Source organism: Cydia strobilella, chromosome 24 (genome assembly GCF_947568885.1).
Source record: "Cydia strobilella chromosome 24, ilCydStro3.1, whole genome shotgun sequence".
NCBI classification, from domain to species: Eukaryota; Metazoa; Arthropoda; class Insecta; order Lepidoptera; family Tortricidae; genus Cydia; species Cydia strobilella.
In genome coordinates this window covers 7489724-7508124 of record NC_086064.1, presented here as the reverse complement: position 1 = coordinate 7508124, position 18401 = coordinate 7489724, and the positions used below count along the sequence as shown (strand labels likewise).

The window sequence follows — 18401 nt, the reverse complement described above, 5'->3', positions numbered from 1 at the left end:
TCAATGGTAATAACTAAGACTTTTTTTTGTTAGATAAGCAAAAATAGTAGATATTTTAATTAGAATCTGTCAAGGGGGCAAACTTGCTACGTATCACAAATTAATGAAGACTAAACAGCTTACTGGCTAACGGCCGAACACAATATTTCAACTTAACACACACTAAACAACAAATTAAATTACCAACCATAACACATGACCATAACTCCACAAAACGGGGAGATTTTTTCTCGACTAGCAACACCAGTTCAACAACCGTTGGTTCAAGACCGTGACGAACAAACGTACAGATTCTTTTTTCGAAATCACAATTAAATTATAACGTTGGCAACGCTTCGTAATGCAGCGCGACGGCTTTTTGAATTTAGAACGTGAAAAGTGATCTTAGAAGTACCACTGTTAAAGTAACTGACAATTTGTGGTACTTATTGCAACTAGATAAGGTTTGTCTTTAGTTAATATTGCTACGTACAAGTTAACGGCCGCGAATCCAAAGATTTTAAACGATGTAAGTATCGCTCGTGCGTGTCGGTTGCACATAAAATGTAACCTTGCTAAATGGATTTAAAGATTCATATGTCTCGTTTTTCGGTGCTTAATTTCGCAAGTATACACAAAGAACGCCGCACTTGTTATTGTTAACTTACTGTTATTTTATTTCTATTAGCTAAAACGAATTTCAACGATTAAAACAAAAAACATTGTACTTAATCACAAAATGAAAGGTGAACTAATACGTGGAAATGATGTAGTTTAATTTGAATCAACAATGCCTTTCAGTAACCATAAAAAAAAGGGTTTATTTTCAGGTCAATTTGTTCTTTATACAGTCCAAGGTCTTTCTTGTTTTGATTTGGAACACAATAATATTAACTGAAACAGTCGTAAACAAAGAAATCAAAGATGGCCTCTATACGAAAGTGAGTTCAAACCCGTTTAAGTACAAACAAAAGATTAAACAACCGATTAAGATTAAACAAAAGCATGAATCATGTCTTTAACTTGTTATAAGTGTCCTTGTCCTGAAAGTCCTTAGGGATTTCAATAAGCAAGCTTCGAGTTCAAACTCAAAAGCTTAATACAATTGAAATTCTAAGCTTTGAAACCCGTTGAATAATTTGTACTTTACAAAGGACTGTTTTATTTTATATTTGGCCGTGAGCCTATTAAATGTTATTCTTATATTCATTAAGGTTAAATCGGGAAATTCTTTTAAATATTGTTTGTACATTTTAACTTAACAAAGCGAAGTATCAAGAATGTTTTTGAGAGGCATTTTGTTACTTTTAAACTTTAAGGTTATGTTTCCACCAGAGATTTGCGTGGATGCGCGAGGAATGTGTTTGTTAAAAACAAATAGAAAATTGCCGACTAGAGCTGCGCTGAGCGAGGATAGGTATAAATGAAGTGATTCTATAGGTTCTTAACAAACACATCCCTCGCTACGCATCCTCGCACATCTCTGGTGGAAACGCAGCCTAAAGTAATTTTTAAAACGTTTTGACTCTGTTTGAGTGGTCCATTTCGCATTTAAAAGCAATGGAATTTATTAAAAAGGGGTCGTAAGTGCCTTCGGCCCTCCTCACCCTCCTGTGTCCCTTGAGTATATTTTGATGGTTAGATGGTATTGTCAAAACAACATTTTGGGCACTCTTTTGGAGAAACCATTATATGTGTGTAGGCTGTAAAATACTGACCGATATTAAAATGATGTTGAAAGTTTATAAAAAGGGGCCTTATAGTATTAATCATGTCAATTTAGATAACTTACGCTCTTTTATATGATAAGAACAACGCTTATTGTTTTCCCAAATAAACATTTAATCATACTCGTATCAATTAAGTACCTAAGTGTATTAAATATTATCATGAAAGAATTTCCATTTTTGTTTAAGAAATAACAAAACCATTCACATTCACAACACAACTCACGTAACTTGAAAAAAGTGAAATGAACACAGTTGCAGTTGTTCGAGAAAAATCATATTAAAGCAACGTTACAAAACGAGTAAATATGTACTTTAAACATATTGTGTTAAAGAAAATGCATATGAATCTCAATAATACATATAAATTAGGCTAAAATAAACTTTCAGACCTTAAGAACAAGGCTCATATGTGTAATTTTTATTTGCTCGGCAAAATGTAGCGATCTAATGTGTGATATGAACAAACTTGACAATACATTTGTAACAAACAAAACTGAACCCTTAAACCCATGGGATAAGGACTACAGAACGCGAATTAAGTAACAAAAACGGCAATAATTGCCAATGCATTTAAAATAGGCAAAAGTAAACCTTTAGTATATTACAATAAGGTATGATATGTATGAACGTTGCTCAGCAAAGCGTGGTCTAAAAAGCTTTGGCGCGTGACAGAAGATCACGCACCTGTGGCTTGGAAATTATGACCTCCCAGTTTTCTATACGACGTTTTTGTATAGAAAACTAAAGGCAATTATGCCTTTTTTCTTTTGCGTAAACATGGATATGGGGAGATGATGTTAAAGCTGGCAACTCGCAAAAAGTCGTGGAATTGTCTGTGGTACTGTTTCTGAACGAAACATTTACAAATATTCTGAATCGAATGTTCCGAATTCAAATTTTTAATTGTACTCAAAGCAGCGTCATGTTACAAAACTCGCAATGGAATGTTCCAAATTCAATTTTTTTTATTTTATTCGGAGCAGAGCCATTTTTCAAATGCAGAATGGGGACATATAGTTTGTCAAGGGACTGTTTCATTTCGGGCGTAGACGGAGAGAATCATACAGTCTTTGTCTTGCACTGGTGCTGGTGCCCAGAAGAAGGGGATGAGTGTAGTTTTTTTTGTTCTTATTTACTGACAAGATTTGCTTGACCAACTATATTTTAATTCTCGAGGTTGCAAATGGCCAGTGTTTCTGTTTTTATATGCTTTAACATCAAGTATTTTAGCCGGTTTACTAACGTATTGCCAAAAATCGTTTCCCAAAGTATTACTTCCCAAACTATTTTACGCAAATTATCATTTGGCAAAATTTCATTTCGCAAATTTTCATAATCCAACCTAACCTAACCCAACCTAGTACGTCATTTTCATTTCGCAAGTATGGGGTTGGGAAATGAAATGGTTGCGAAGTAAAAAACTTGCTAAAATTTCATTTGGGAAATGAAACTGATGCCATAAATTTGTTGGGAAGTGAAATTTGGCGAAAAATATTTTGGCTAAACGGCGGTATCCCATTTTAGCCATTTACTTATAGATTTGGATGGCAACTTTGTATGATGCTTTTAAAACCCCCTACCCTTACTCTTATAGGTATTTTCGTATAATAGCATTAAATTTAGTCCAGATATAAATGCGGGGGTGTAAGCCAACTGTCACGTTCGCACATGGCGGTACCCATGGGGGCTGGAGGGCTCTATTTATGTTTTTAACACACGCGTGGTCTATTTTCTCATGTTGTCATTGTTAAATTACATTGTTCTCAGTTGTCTCAAGGGCAGCTAAAACTTTAGATGACATCATGTTTATGTACAGTTTTTTACGGCAATAAGTAGAAAATGTTGTTTGGTCGTAATACTGTATAAATGTAAGAAAGTACCCTAGATGGGTTTGCTTGTGGCTTGTGGTAAATTTCTATTCCAGTTTTTGACTTTTCGTGACTTTCGAGAGTACTGCATAGTCTTCATCTTCTCAAATGACTGTTTCGTCTAAGGCGGTAATCTGTTAAAAAAAGCCATTGTCTCTTTTGTGCGAGTTGTGTGCCAACAACGTGGTATAAAAAAAGTCCTATCCTACTGCCATATGTTGTTATGGTTTAAAACATTAGTATAGTCTGCATCTTCTCAAATGATTTTTCGCCAAAGACCCTAATCAGTTAAACAAAGCCTTTCCAAAAGCGCGTGACCATTGTGTATCAGCGAGTGGCATGCGCTCACCAACAATGGGCACGCGCACGCACAAAAGGAACAAAGTCTTTTGTTTAACAGATTAAGGGCTTTGGCGAAAAAAATCATTTGAGATGCAGGCTATATCTATTTCTAATTCTTAAGGCGCTACAATAATTAGACCAAGGTTTAAGTCAAGTTTTTTTTTAATCCGTTGGAAACTTGAACGTATAGCTAGGTTTCACTCGTGGCAAGTTGGCAGCATCCGGGAGATCCCTTCCTGTGTGGTCGATTCATGTTTATCTTGCTTTTTTTACCACAATGGTTGTAATCAAGTATACGGGCCGACCCATCAACATGTTACTTGTATCTCCAGAGAGGTATCACACGCGTGTTGTCGATCCCTTAAAGCTTAAGGGTCTTTTAATTTCACTCAGCTCATTATAGTGACCATATATAGGACCATACTCATCAGAAACACAATATTGTAAAGTAGTTACTTTGGTTGCGATTTTCTAATATGTGTTTCTAGTATGCACCGAAGCTATTACCCCCCAGAGGCCCCAGATGTGTTTTTATATCACAGATAAGTACTAAAATTACAGTTCGATTTTATCTAAATTAGTACGGAATCCTGCTATTGTACAATCAATCTGTTATTGTAGTATCTGGTAAATAAAAATGTTTGATATAATTAATTAGTAACTTTTCACTATCTCAGGAGTCATGGGCTCATCACACCTCCAAAACGTTCCAATTTCAAAAACAAAACGTGACCGGTTCATTAAAAAGAATGATGCTGGCCACACAGAAAATACTCCAAATCCGAACCAACGGATTTTAACCCTAAAGACACCTAAATAAGGTTTTTGTTAAGTGAAAATATAAAGTTGGTGATAAGTTCGAACTCAGTCATAATTTAAATAAAATTAGACTTTAACATGCTTCAAATAAGGTTTTTATTTTATTGAAAAGGTAAGTCCATCATTATGTTCTCGACAGCGTGGGAATCATAGAGAGGAAAACGTGTTTTCTTTATTTTATCTATGGAACAGGAAATAATTAAGTAATTAGTTAATTAAGAGTCGTTTAAACTAAATTAACTATCGATATACTTTAAACGTGTATGTACCTGAGAAAGAAAACCTAAAAAGCATTATAGGTAACTAAAAAAACCTTCAAATTTGACATACATAGTTTCTCACCTATTTTTATATTTCTTGGTGCTTAATATATTTAAACGATTTCTTAACCATTAAAAATTTTGTTGTCTTGACAATACTTATCCGATGTATATTGTATACACGTGGCAATACCAGCATAATAAAATAAAACACACATTCACATGCTTTTTATTTTGCAGGTAAACAAAAACTCGATTGCACAATATAGTTATACTCCAAAATGCGAAAAACCCTATACGTTTTATGTAAACTTAAGATCTTTTTACCTTCAAAACATGCTGATGCAATGCGTATAAGAAACATTTATTCGGTACACTCAAGGGCATTTCGTTCGTTCTTCGTTCGTTCTTCTAAGATATATGTGAACAATAATTGTGAACGTAATAGTTAGTTTACAATTGAAAGCAAGGCTATTTAGGAAGTTGTAATGGCCGTGTGTGAGACACTAGTTTCCTGTCGGCAATAGGCCTACGTTAGTTATCATATTATTTGACAGCGGTCCTGTCAACGGTGAACAGTTGACACAGATCAAATATAGTGTGATTTGGGCCCACAAAAGATCATATTTTAGATTACTTTTTCTAATTAAATTGCCAATAAACTGGAACTACCATGCAGCCAGTCCCACATAATTTTTATCTCACATATATTGCTTCGCCATCTTTATAGATCTGCAATTACCTATTTTTAAAAGCAAAAATGGAGCCCTTCGTAACGGTCCACATCCCGTTTCTCACAATTAATTCACCTCACGTAAGCCATTTTGTTTTTACTTTTTAAAAGCGGTTACAATTTTTTTTTAATCGACACATCCGTGGGACACGGCTTTTGTTCTATTTTTGAAATGGGCACCAAAAGGAATATTTCTTCACAAACTTAGCTTCTGCTGTCGTGAAGTCCTAGGTCTGCTAGATATTAATAATGTGAAAATATTTTGCCGGCTCTATGATATAAGTTGGTAGCGCCGTGCACTCGATTTCAGCCAGTTATGACAGGTTGTTTTTTTAAAGTCGGTTGCAATCTCAAGGCGTGGGAAATCGATCGTACAGCCATTTGTTTATATTTTTTTAAGACTGCGCCTATTTACTTGCTGTATTTTTACCTAGTTTTAGGACGATTCTAACGAAAATAAATCAAGTGTTATGACTAAATATAGCTGTAAATTGTACCAACTTTTTACATCATCAAGTTTAGTACACGTTATATTGCTACAGCGGCCATTTATTTTAATAACGGCGTTAAAACGGAGTTTTGAAACTTGGTTAATTACAGAAGTGTACATTTTTCTTCATTAGACCCTATATCAAGCAAATTAGAATTCAAATTTAAAGAACATTTAAACGACAACTTATATCGCTTTGGTTTTGGAACACAACCTGTTTAAGGTAGTTCAATGTTTACATGTATATTTCCGGAAGACGAGTATAAACGGATGTTATAGCTATCCCTCTCTGACTTAGGTGATGCTATCAACTCACATTTGTAATTTTAAATTTCGAAGTAAATTTTCCTACATTTCACTCCTAGAATTCCTATTTCAAATTCGAACATCCAAATCGAACGCTCCAATTGTACAAAACAAAATATCAATATACGTTTCTTAACACTCTTCCATTTTCAAAATACGGTCTGAATTCCCTTGTACTATCTTCATTCTTGTAAACTGTTTATTGACCACGTAAGAATTGCGTACATTATAGTTTTTAACACATTGATATAAAGGTTATTTTCACTTGTGCTTGATCTGCTTCGCTTGTAATACACAGTGTCTTCACAACCACATTACGTGCGTATACCACTACCCTTAACTGCATTGTAACACGGTCTGTTTTAGCTTGTGCCAACGCTTTTATAATGTTGTACACCGTCGAATGGTAGCACAGTTAAGCTGCGATCGTTACAACACTTATACGGTTGAGTTGAGGTTTCATTTGGCTTGTGATAGCTGTGTAGTTAGTTCTTCGTTGACAACGAAAGGTGAGGTTCCCACGGACCGTGAGAGCGTTGCGACAGAGTTAATGAGATTTGATTTGGGATTTATATGTCGATTTGGGAGCTAGGGTTTATAGATCGCACACAATACTAACATTAGCATTTTGGTATATCTAGATCTAAAAAAACACACATACAAGTTAGGGAATCCTCTATAGGTTGCAAGCGGTCATAGGGCTAGGCTGCTTATGTTTATAATAAGGAAATATAAATGTAAAATATTACAGAAAAAAACTGCCAAATTAATGTCCTTAAGTAGTCTTAACCCACATTATAGAGCTAAATAAAGAAATTAAAACATGCCACATTAGACAGACATTCATAAATTTAATAATACAACCATTAATTTATGTGAACGGAAACGTCAAAATGTACTTGCCAATACAATGGCACTTGAAATGTGTAATTTGCACCTCGTATCGTAACAATACTGGCAGTTCAACCTGCCAGGAACAGGTGACGAAAGAAAGAACACCGGAAGGATGCGAAATTCAAATGTTCAAAACATTAAAGAACTTTCGAAACCTCGCATCTCGCTAATTTATGAAAATGCAAAAACAACCTTCATTCAATTAAAATAACATTCAATTTCAAATCTAATTCGCGAAAGCTATCGATTTTCAATTCACAATGTGTCATGCAAAACAAAATTATTAATTGCAAGAATGTCAGTTTTATTAGGATGCAATAGAGTCCATTGTTTATTAACCCGGCTGTAAAATGCGATGGTCAATTGTTTCCCACGGCATTCGAAGAAATTCGATTTTTGAAATCGGAAAGGGTTACCAGATGTTTTACTGGTACCAGATGTTTAGTAGATTTTAGTAGTAGTTTATGAAATTGCAGGTGATAATTTTGTATTGTCGATGTTCAACTGTTATTTTTTGTAGTTTTGTTCATTTAGCTCCGGTGTGAATTTCACACAGTGCGTTTCCTGGTAAATTTAGAAATAATTAAATATGGTGTTTTTCTCAAGCTTTGACACAATGCACATTTTTTTTTAAATCTGTGGGTTTCTTTAAATAAATTGCTTCAGTATTTTAATGTTCTCAGCGTTTCTTTGCAGTAACGCCAGTAACTATACTGTTGTACAAATTTAAAAAAAGTTACAAGTAGGATTCAGATACATATTATTATAAGAAAAGGTCTGGCTTCAAATATGAGTACCTACGTGTTTTAAGCTTAAAGTACGTTTCATAAGCCATCATAACTACTTATTTGTCTCAAGACCTTGTGCGATAGACAATAGGGTTGTTTTTTTTAAAGAAATGTACCATTAAAAGGCGTTTCGGCCTCGTCATGTTGAATCATTAGAAGTCGACGCTCGTGATCAAAATTAATCGGATTACTGCGTAGGCGTAAGTAAAAAACTGGGCAAGTGAGAGTCGCTTCTCAAAGAAAGTCAACTTGTATTATTTGAGTTTAAAAATACTTATATGACAACAATATTGCTTGAAAAAGCAAGTAACATTGTTCAGATATTTGTGATTACCCTGGTACACCATCTAAGTGAATGTACAGTCAGCAAAACTAGAAGCTTAACACCCCTAGACCCCTACGATCAATACATACAAAACGGTCACATGGGTGGTAAGCTACAAATTAAAAAGTAGTTTTTCTGACTGTACGTAAGTTTCTACAAAAAATGTGTCATTTTCAAGCAAAAGGTACCACATTGTCGCTTGCCATAAGGATGCTAGTTTTTCGTATAAAGATACAAGCTATTTTCATCCTTATGGTAAGCGACATTGTGGTACCTTTTGATTGAAAACGTCACAAATACTTCAAAACTCCGTCAAATCTAAGGCATAAAGGTCTTTCATTTAAGGATCCCTAATAAAGCTTTTGTCGAATTCTATAGAGAACCATAATTAGTTTAGTTTCGTGCGTGGGAAAGATTCTGTTGATTCTTGATACTTGGTCAGATTAGATATCACACTTAACCTACATTTTTATCTGTTTTTGATAGTTTTACTAAAGGATTACTTGTTATTTTTAAGATGAGTGGATTTATAGTTTCAAAAACGATAAAAATGCTTCATGCGAGATACTGTCGCGCCAATCATGTGCTAGCCCGGTAGGTTTTATTTAATAACGGAAATATAATAAAATCCTTTTTATACTACCAGCAAATAAAAGAATAATATAAATTTGGATGCCCGGATGATGGAAGACAAGAATATAGACTGGCTATTTGGAAGCAGACACCACAGCCCTTGGGTTTCTTCTAGAAGAGTCATAATGCGCGACGCCAATGACTATTAATACATTTACATAAACATAAGAGGGTTTTTTAACATTTTTAAAGAGATAAAATGCGTTACAAGTCTTCAATTCATATTCTAACGTTTAATAGCTAACTATAAAATCTCAATATACACCGTAACATTTATTCTTAATCAAAACAATCAGCATTTAACTAACGATACTCTTTATGTTATTGACGATAACTAATTGTGATTACATCACTAGCATAAGTGTAACCCTAAAACACTCACAGTTACTCCTATCACGAGACCAGGTTACACAAGTGATGTGCAGGTTTGTGAATTAGATACCACAGACGCCAGATACCGGAACCGTAACGTTGCGTGCATCTCCCACGACCCGGTGACCCCTAGTGTGGAGTTATAGACAAGTGGCATAGACCATAGACTATAGAGTATAGTGCTAGAGCTTGAATTTATGGACCGCTTTTGATTTATCGTAAGTTTCAGATGATTCTTGCGTCGTGAAGTCGATATTTATGATTCAGTTGAACAAGATATGTTATTATTGTATTGGAGACTGCTAGAAACAGACAGACAGGTAGACAGTTTACGTCTTGACATTCCTATCTCGTTATATGTAGTTTCAAGTGACACCTCTAATGACATTGATACATATAAACAAAGCAAAAATATCAAAACACAAATTCGACACAAAAGCTGAAACAAATCACAAAATTTACAAATTACTTAACGAGATGGTTAAACCAAGTAAAGTCTGCAGAGATTTTTGACAGCCCACGCGGTGAAGGTGTTATTTTAACCTTTTGAACGCCAAGCATTGACGTAACTCGACGTGACACCGCAATGAAGCAAAATAAAACCTTAGAGAACAATAGTGATTACAAAACACGATATCGATATTTTCACTGATTTCGTTTTTGACATACTTAGATTAGAAGAACCACTACACAGGTGTTTTACAATATAATATTAGATAATTCTGGCTTTTAGCTCTACTAAAAACCTTTAAATAACGTATTTAAATATCAAAATGTACTTGTAACTTCCACTCAAATCTCTCAATAATGCCACATCACTACTTGGTGGTGACGTCAGGCATCGGACGTGAAGTGCCGTCATGGGCGCACGGAACACTGATAAGCGCGCGTTACTCAGAGATGTGCAAACCCGTTGTCGATTATTATTACCTACTAATTAGCAAACTGCAGTATCGTTACAATAAAATAAATGCATAAGGGGTTACATTATCACAAAAGGTCAGTACCGTCTTTCAAACCAAGTTGTTTAAATTAAGCACGAAAACAAGTACCGTAACAGCACAAATAGCAGTTATTTTAGCAAAAACAACTCCTATTACAAAATGTATGGGATTAAGCCATATCTATTATTGATGGCGCTAGCGTGTTTGTCGGAACTGCGCGAAACGATTTCTATTAGGAGATTGTTACTTTCATATAATAATATTATTCCTCCATGACTCGGTCACATCACTAGGCGACGTCAAGTGCCGTTTTTGGCGTGGCTAGCTATGCTATTTACTGGGTAAGTCGTATTATAACATAATGTTGTTTTTTTTTAACCTTCTATTCATAGTTGAATTGTAATAAAGTTATACAATAAAGTAGAAGGGCAAAATAAAATAATGCAAATACAAACAAAGAAATATAGTTATTTATTAAAGAGTCTTTGATAAATTAAGTTTGGACGGCAAATGACGTCGGCGGCGTGAGTGGCACAAAATGTCGACGACGTGATTTACCGTCTTTGGCGGTCAAAAGGTTAAACGTCAAACTTCTATGAATAAATGACGTATAAATGACACTGGCACTGCGTGTGCTGTCAAAATTTCTGCAGACTTTTCTTGGTTCTCTAACAAGATTCTAATAGAAAATGCATAAAATTACATTGAAAATATCTTATTTCGCATTTAAAAAACTACCAATTTAGTGGTTAAATTAAAACACGGCAACATTATCAAACATGGAATTGAAATTTTGAATTTGGAATCATGCGTTCAAGATTCCATTCTCCGTTCTCACGATCATTAGTTTTCACCTTCAATTTCACCATAACTCTTATCACTACTGAGATAAAGTCTTATATCGGTTAACGTGTACTGGGCGTGGGGAGGCTGGCAGGAATTTTCAAATTTGGAATTTGGTTCTTACTTTTTATTTTTAAAATTTTGTCTGTCTGCTGATTTCTTAGTTTTTAAGTCTTGGTTATAGCCTGGCCAGTTATTCGTGTCTGGTATTCCTGACCTGATAGTAACTATTTATTAATCTGTGCCTGAGTAGCGGAAAATGTACTTTTTTTAAACGAGAACCTTTCCTATACTTCCTTTACATTACACGTAACCTATAGAAAAAAAGAGTACAATACAATTTAGCCACGCACGTCTATTATGCAAGTTTGACATTTCACCGTCGAATTTCAAACCGATAAGGTACTTAACGTTTGATAAACGATACTTCATTCATGCGTTTCGATCCAAGAACACATTTAATAATATCCGTTGCACAATTTCAAGTTAAACCACATACCTTGAAAAAAATACTGGCCATTACAGAAAAAAATACAAAGATGCTGGCTGGTTTTAAGGAACAGCCGTTTTAAGAAAAAAATCATCAGCTGTTAACTTACACCTTTGCCGCGTGCCTTTGTGAAATTGATACTTGTTATTCAGGAATAAGACTGAAATTTCATCGTCTGATTACCATTATGTTTACACCTTTTGCGAGAAATATTCCCAATTGAATTTGAGACTTGTTCGTTGGGTGCAAGGTTGATTTTTGATTGTGTTTTATTTTAGGCAGCTGTTTCTAGTATGGGTACAATAATTTAGTTCGGGTGATCGTTTGGGATTCTAGGTGGGTTCAAATGGTTCTATATAAAGGTTTATTGTAAAATATACGAGTATTGAACATCTTTGAGGAACGCTCATTGGTTAATGTCAATCTATAGCTGAAAGAAAATAGGTATGTATGTACTGAGAAAAAATATAGTTAACACGATAACAAAATGGTAACCAAAACACTACAGCTCAATTTTATTTACCTATTTAGAACTGAAAAGCCTGTATTTAAGGCTTAAATTAGTCTTCTTAATTCCAGATTTTAAATCTTGAACCCTCTTTTATTCAGTTCGAAAATCGATTTAAATTTTTCCTTTTAAAAGGACATATCGGGACTTAGAAGGAAAAAGTTGAGCTCTATTAATTTACTCGCTAATATTTTAAGAACTAAAATGGAAATACGTTCCCCATTTTTTTTCGAAAGCGTAGCAAAGGAGCAATAATCTCTAATCAGAAAGCACACATTTTTTCTACCAAGATCCATGTCTTATCTGCGAATTTTGCGTTCCTTTCTACCCTGCAACGTTTGTATAGCGCCGTCTCGATCGCACGCGTTTCCAAACGTCAGCTGTTGCAACGGGACCCGTGCGCTCGCGCAGGTCAGGGCTGTCCCTAAAGTGTAGTAAGTATGTTTTATACAAAAATATTTTGTTTTTTGTTTAACTTTTTAGAACATAGAAATATAAACGGTGACATTTTCTTTTTTAATCAATACTGTACTGACAATTTTATAAAAATAATGACAAAGAAAAATTGCATTGCTATAGCAAAAAATATCAAGATTTTATTTTTTTATTTTAACAAGCATTATTATTTTAATTGGTAACTTCGTACATGTATAGCAATAAATCTATCCACGTAAAACTTTATGGAGGTTATACGGTAAAACGAGGTGGCTTGGAAAATTTGGGGTTACTTTGATAGTTTTAAAATGGCTATAAAATTACCATTGCTAATTATTTACCGAAACTGTTCGTGGAACTGTAAAAATAACCAAAAGAAAAATATTTTATGGCTTAAAAACGGAAATTTCAAAGTCGCCCCTGCATTGTAAAGCACCAGTCAAAACTCTATTAATTATTACTTGTGAAAGATGAAGCTGTGTTAATAGCTCTTGTATGACTTGAAGTGCATTTAACTCGATGAGCTGTAATGTGACGTCATGAACATAAATCTTTAACTATTATGACGTCATCGATAAATGTGGTATTTTCTATAAAAAGGGACCTTATTGTCGATGGCGCTAACGCTATTATAAACGATGCTCCGATATAAATACAATGCCGCGCGACGCTGTGCGGCGTAAGCGCCATCGACAATAAGATCCCGTTTTATAGAAAATGCCCCAAATGTTCTATGAATCCCTTCACTAATGGGCTTTGAACTTCTATTAGAAGTGATGTAATTAATATAATGGATCGGTTACTATTGTTACTAATGACTGTTCGTCATATTGTTTTTGTAACATTAAAGAAAGGCTTCACGAGTTCTAAGAACAAATACCTGATTTATTCAAAGGATTAACGGCTAATGAGTTACCTCTTACTACTAATGAGTTACCTCTTACTACTAATGAGTTACCTCTTACTACTAATGAGTTACCTCTTACTACTAATGATGATGACATTTACTCGTGTCTTTCAACGTGATAATTTTGTCGTAAATTAAATACATTGAAATATTAGTGTTAAGTACATTTTTATCAATTTATACATATACCACTCGCGACCCGCCCCGGCTTCGCACGGGTATTTCAACTAATTCACACAAAACCTTTACAAATTATACATACAAACCTTCCTCTTGAATCACCTATCTATTTAAAAGAGCCGCATTTAAATCCGTTGCGTAGTTTTAAAGATCTAAGTAAACATAGGGACAAAAGCGACTGTTTTATACTATGTAGTGATACTTAGCAGTCAGCAATTTAAAAAATATGTAAAATTTTATGTTATATTTGTAAAAATTGTCAGTGTCAACCCTAACTCTTAAGGGTAGTCAGCTGCCTCTAAGAGGCTCGAGCTCGAAACAGCTGTGCATTGTGTTTTTATGTCGATCCAAGTCGATTGTCGACCTTCCGCAGTAAATAGAGTAGCGAATGCGATCTCTACACATGTATATGTATATATGTATACCTTCTAACTGAATCAACTCAGGTGATTACGGGCAGTTAGAAGGTCGAACCATACTGTTCTACCTTAGAGATGGCCAGGGGGCGCCACAAGCCTTCGGGAATTGTCATATACTTGGAAATTTCGACCCATGCCACCGTGGCCGGATAGCCGAGCGGTTCAGGCACCTGTCCGGTAAACGGGGTACGCTGGTTCGATTCCAGCTCTGGACACTGGAGGCTTTGGTCATTTTTTCCTTCGTATATGACATTTATTTCAGTTTATAATTACAAACATCATTAAAAATAGATAACTTAATAAATTAATCACAAATTTATTAAAACAACACACACTAAGTCAAATAAATTTAATTAAATTAACACAGATCATAATAAAAACAAAATTAAATTATTCAAAATTCACATTATATCTTATGTACTTAGTTTAAATAGTAGTGTGTCTACTTGAAAAACCACAAATTAAAATATTTTCATAGAAAATAATTTAATTTGTTCTTAGGGGATGTTTGTAATTAAGTTATGTACATAATATGGACTACTTGTCTGAAATAAATGATACAATACAATACAATACAATAAGGTTCACCGATGGACAGTTAACCTTTCGTATGCGCTGTCAAAAAATTGCAATTTAAATAGCAATCTAGACAACTTCATGTTTAAGTTGAGGGTCTCTATTGTTTGACATAATTATTGAAAGTCATAATGTAATGATTGTCATATTATCATTAGTCATAATTTGGTTTTTCTCAGAAACGCGTAACTTTTCAGGATTGACATAAAACAAACCTAACCTAACCTTATCTATAGGATAACCCGAGGAGAATCCTGAAAAGTTAACGGTTTCAGAATTATGACTAACGATAATATGACAATCATTACATTATGACTTTTAATAATTATGTCAAACATAGGGACCCCTTAAGGGGTACATAATGTACATATATGGAGCAGATATGCTACTAAGCATAGGGTAAACTTGCATTATTTCGTGATATGCCTAATTCGGTGATACAAGTTTTGAAGCATGACACCGAGGAAAGCTAGTGAATTAGGGCCTTTTAAATGGGCCTCACGGTAAAGCCGCCGAAGCCATGAAGCCGTTAGGTCCCAATTAAAAGGCCCTAATTCACTAGCTTTTCTGGGTGTCGTGCTTCAAAACTTGTGTCACCGAATTAGGAGTGTCACCAAATAACGCACACTCGCCACATGTTTCAGAGAGGCAAATTCACAGTAAAACTAGCTTACATTTTTTTGTATTTATAAGCTATTAGAGAACAGCTTAGACTAGCTATAGAGTTTGGTTCCTACTTTTGTATGCTATCTGTACGAGACGAGATCCCATTTTGCGAAACGCCGTCACGTACTCACGTCGCTAAGTTGGTGAAATATGGCATTGCTTTAGGTTCTATAAGAAAAGAAAAAGTAGGTAAAAGTTATCGAGTTCCTATCACAATGCGATTTTCAACGTCTATAAATTTCGTGAGGAGTGTCATTATATGTCATGTTTTCAGAAATTTGGTATTAACGATGACACTGCCACACATAACACACATTGTCATTGCAAATGCCATGCAGAGTTAGCTTAGTCTGACTTACTTAACCTATTTGAATTTTCAGGGTATTTATGAAAGCGTTTATTTAATTTTATATGTAGCTTTTAACTCGTTTTTAATATACCTATCTCAAGTACTTAAAGTTTTTTTTAAAGAATTTTAAGACGCACCAAGGGATGTTTTAAGCATATACCGCCTGAAACGTAAAACGTGAACCATTACCCATTAGTCTATGGTCGTAGAATAGACAATAGACACGTTTCACGAGCGGGAGGCACGAGCGTCACGCTATCGCGTAATCACGTTTTATATCGATGAATAAGTATACTAATTATTTGTATTTTGAGTCAGTCTAACCTAACGTAACTCTGCACCTATGAATAAGTGGACACTCCTACATATACGTCACATTTATTTGAAAAAAAAAAAAAAAAACAGTTGGCGCTCGGTAATCAGGCACCTGAAATTTCCCCATATTGTTGCCGGATTGTTGGAGCTGCCAGATTCTACATGTCAAATGCAACCGCACTGTAATCCGGTGTCCGGTTGTATAAACTACCGGATTATACCGGACACACACATACACACACACCTCGATGGTGTAGAAAGAACTATGCATGTTAATAAGACAATACGTAAGGCTCACTTGGGTTTTCTGAATTCAAAACGTGTGTTGTATCTTCTATTGTAAGTATTGTAACCAATGCGTGAGAAACACAAAAAAAAACACGACTTCAAAAAATAATTGTCTCTTAAAAGTCAGAACATCTGTGATTTGAAACAAAAGAGCCAAACAATACAAGCTATTTAAAAATTAACACCAGATGTTCTATTTTCAAATTCGAAAACGGAACACAAAGCCGGAAGTCTTTAGTCTATGGACTAAGGAACTTTAAAACTGCCAGATGTGATCGCTTGTCAATTTCTTTAGTTACATTTGGACTGTATTTTGCAGTAGTTAAGGTCGATTTTAGCATGTTTTTCTGGTGTGAGATACGGCGTTTGATAAGCAAGCGGATATTACGTGAAACTTGCGAGTTTCTGGTTATTACCTTTTGCCAGATGTCGGATTTTTTGTGTAATTACTAAGTCTGGACTGGAGTTGTGGTGAACAATAATAAATGTATGCATGATAATTGCAGTACAATGCTTTGAAAATTTACGTGATTCAATATTAAAATTTATGGTCAAGTGTACAGAAAGTTAGCTCCCCTCCATTTTATATGATTTTCTTTGCAGGGGGGTGAGAAGTTAGTAGCATTGGGTGCATTTAAAATATCTCACACCTGTTATATATATGATCATAGCTGATTGAATGATAGACAGGATATTTGAAGAGTGATTATTTCAAAAAGGTTTATTTTGTACGGTCATTTTGCTATTTGTGCGGTCATTTTGCTATTTTATCGCCGTCGTTGCATTTGTAATTACCGCTATGTGCTTTATTTTCAATAAACCAAACTAAAGCTTTGTGTAGTTTAAAAAAAATCAGACCTGTGACATGTACAACTGAGAAACTGTTTCATAGTATAGGTAGGTATGTGGCTTTCCATCACAGAAGGGTCCTTATACTTCAAGTGCAATAAAGACGTTACCATCTAAAATTACAACTGAAATTCTGATAAAATTATTACAGATGAAGCTTACCTACCTATGTTAAACAAATAAATCTTTGAATCTCTGAAGCATAAGGACCCTTCTCCGATAAAAAGCCACATTTATTTTATTATTTTAAACATAGTGCATGCCACACATTAAACTACCGTACCGCATTTTGCATTTCCAAGTTTAAATTAAATAACAAAAACGCAAGGTGTTTTAACAGCTGTCAGATTAAGAAAAATAAAAAAAAACTAAATTATTATGGGCAGATGTCGCGTGCCACTGACAAATTTACATTTGCCGGTGGCCAACAACAGAACCAGCTCCAGCGCGTGTAAATAAAATGTTGAAGTATGACTACTAGCGCTCTCACGACTGCAAATATAACATTGTATAAATAACGACAATTAAAAAAAAACATTCAATTCTAAGCTTAAATTCGGTGGCGAAATTTGGAATTGCAATTTTCTTTATACAAAATTAAGGACAGTGGCGCCGCTACCAAAGGCAAAAGTAACTTTGTAATGTAACGACAATTAGAACAAATTTAAATTGAATTCACTTACCGGAACGCTTTAAGAAAAGTTCCATAACTATAAAACAGCAATATCTGGATTTGAGTCACTTTTAATTAGGATTAGGGCCACTATTTAATACTCACGAATCACTAATTAATACTATTTTTAAAATGCATTACGAATTATTAAAAGTGGATTGGCGTTTGGCGTGCGGTGTTCTTTGATGCAATATGGTTTTTGTATCAACTTGGTAGGTAGTATAAAAATCATTATTCAGATAATGACGACATTACATGTTTGAAGGTAGGTGAATTTAATTTCGTATTACAAGTAACTTAGATAAGAAAAGAGTCGTATTGTTATATATTTTGAGTATTAATCCGGTTTAGGATATTATTCCAACTTAATATTATGTAATATTATTTTACTTTTATAAAAACAAAAACAAACAAAACAAT

General features: G+C 34.5%; 1 protein-coding gene across 3 annotated transcripts in view; it reads right to left on the bottom strand.

The window, feature by feature from the left end:
- Positions 1–18401, bottom strand: part of LOC134751989 (protein neuralized) — a 61425-nt gene that overhangs the window by 18490 nt on the left and 24534 nt on the right. Inside the window, exon 1 of one of the 3 annotated variants that reach the window (XM_063687532.1) lies at positions 17992–18139. The exons of the other annotated variants lie outside the window; for them this stretch is intronic. Coding sequence (XP_063543602.1) covers positions 17992–18016 — 25 coding nt within the window. The 5' untranslated portion in view covers positions 18017–18139. Of the gene's footprint in view, positions 1–17991; positions 18140–18401 lie in introns of those variants that run through there. 3 annotated transcript variants of the gene reach the window in all.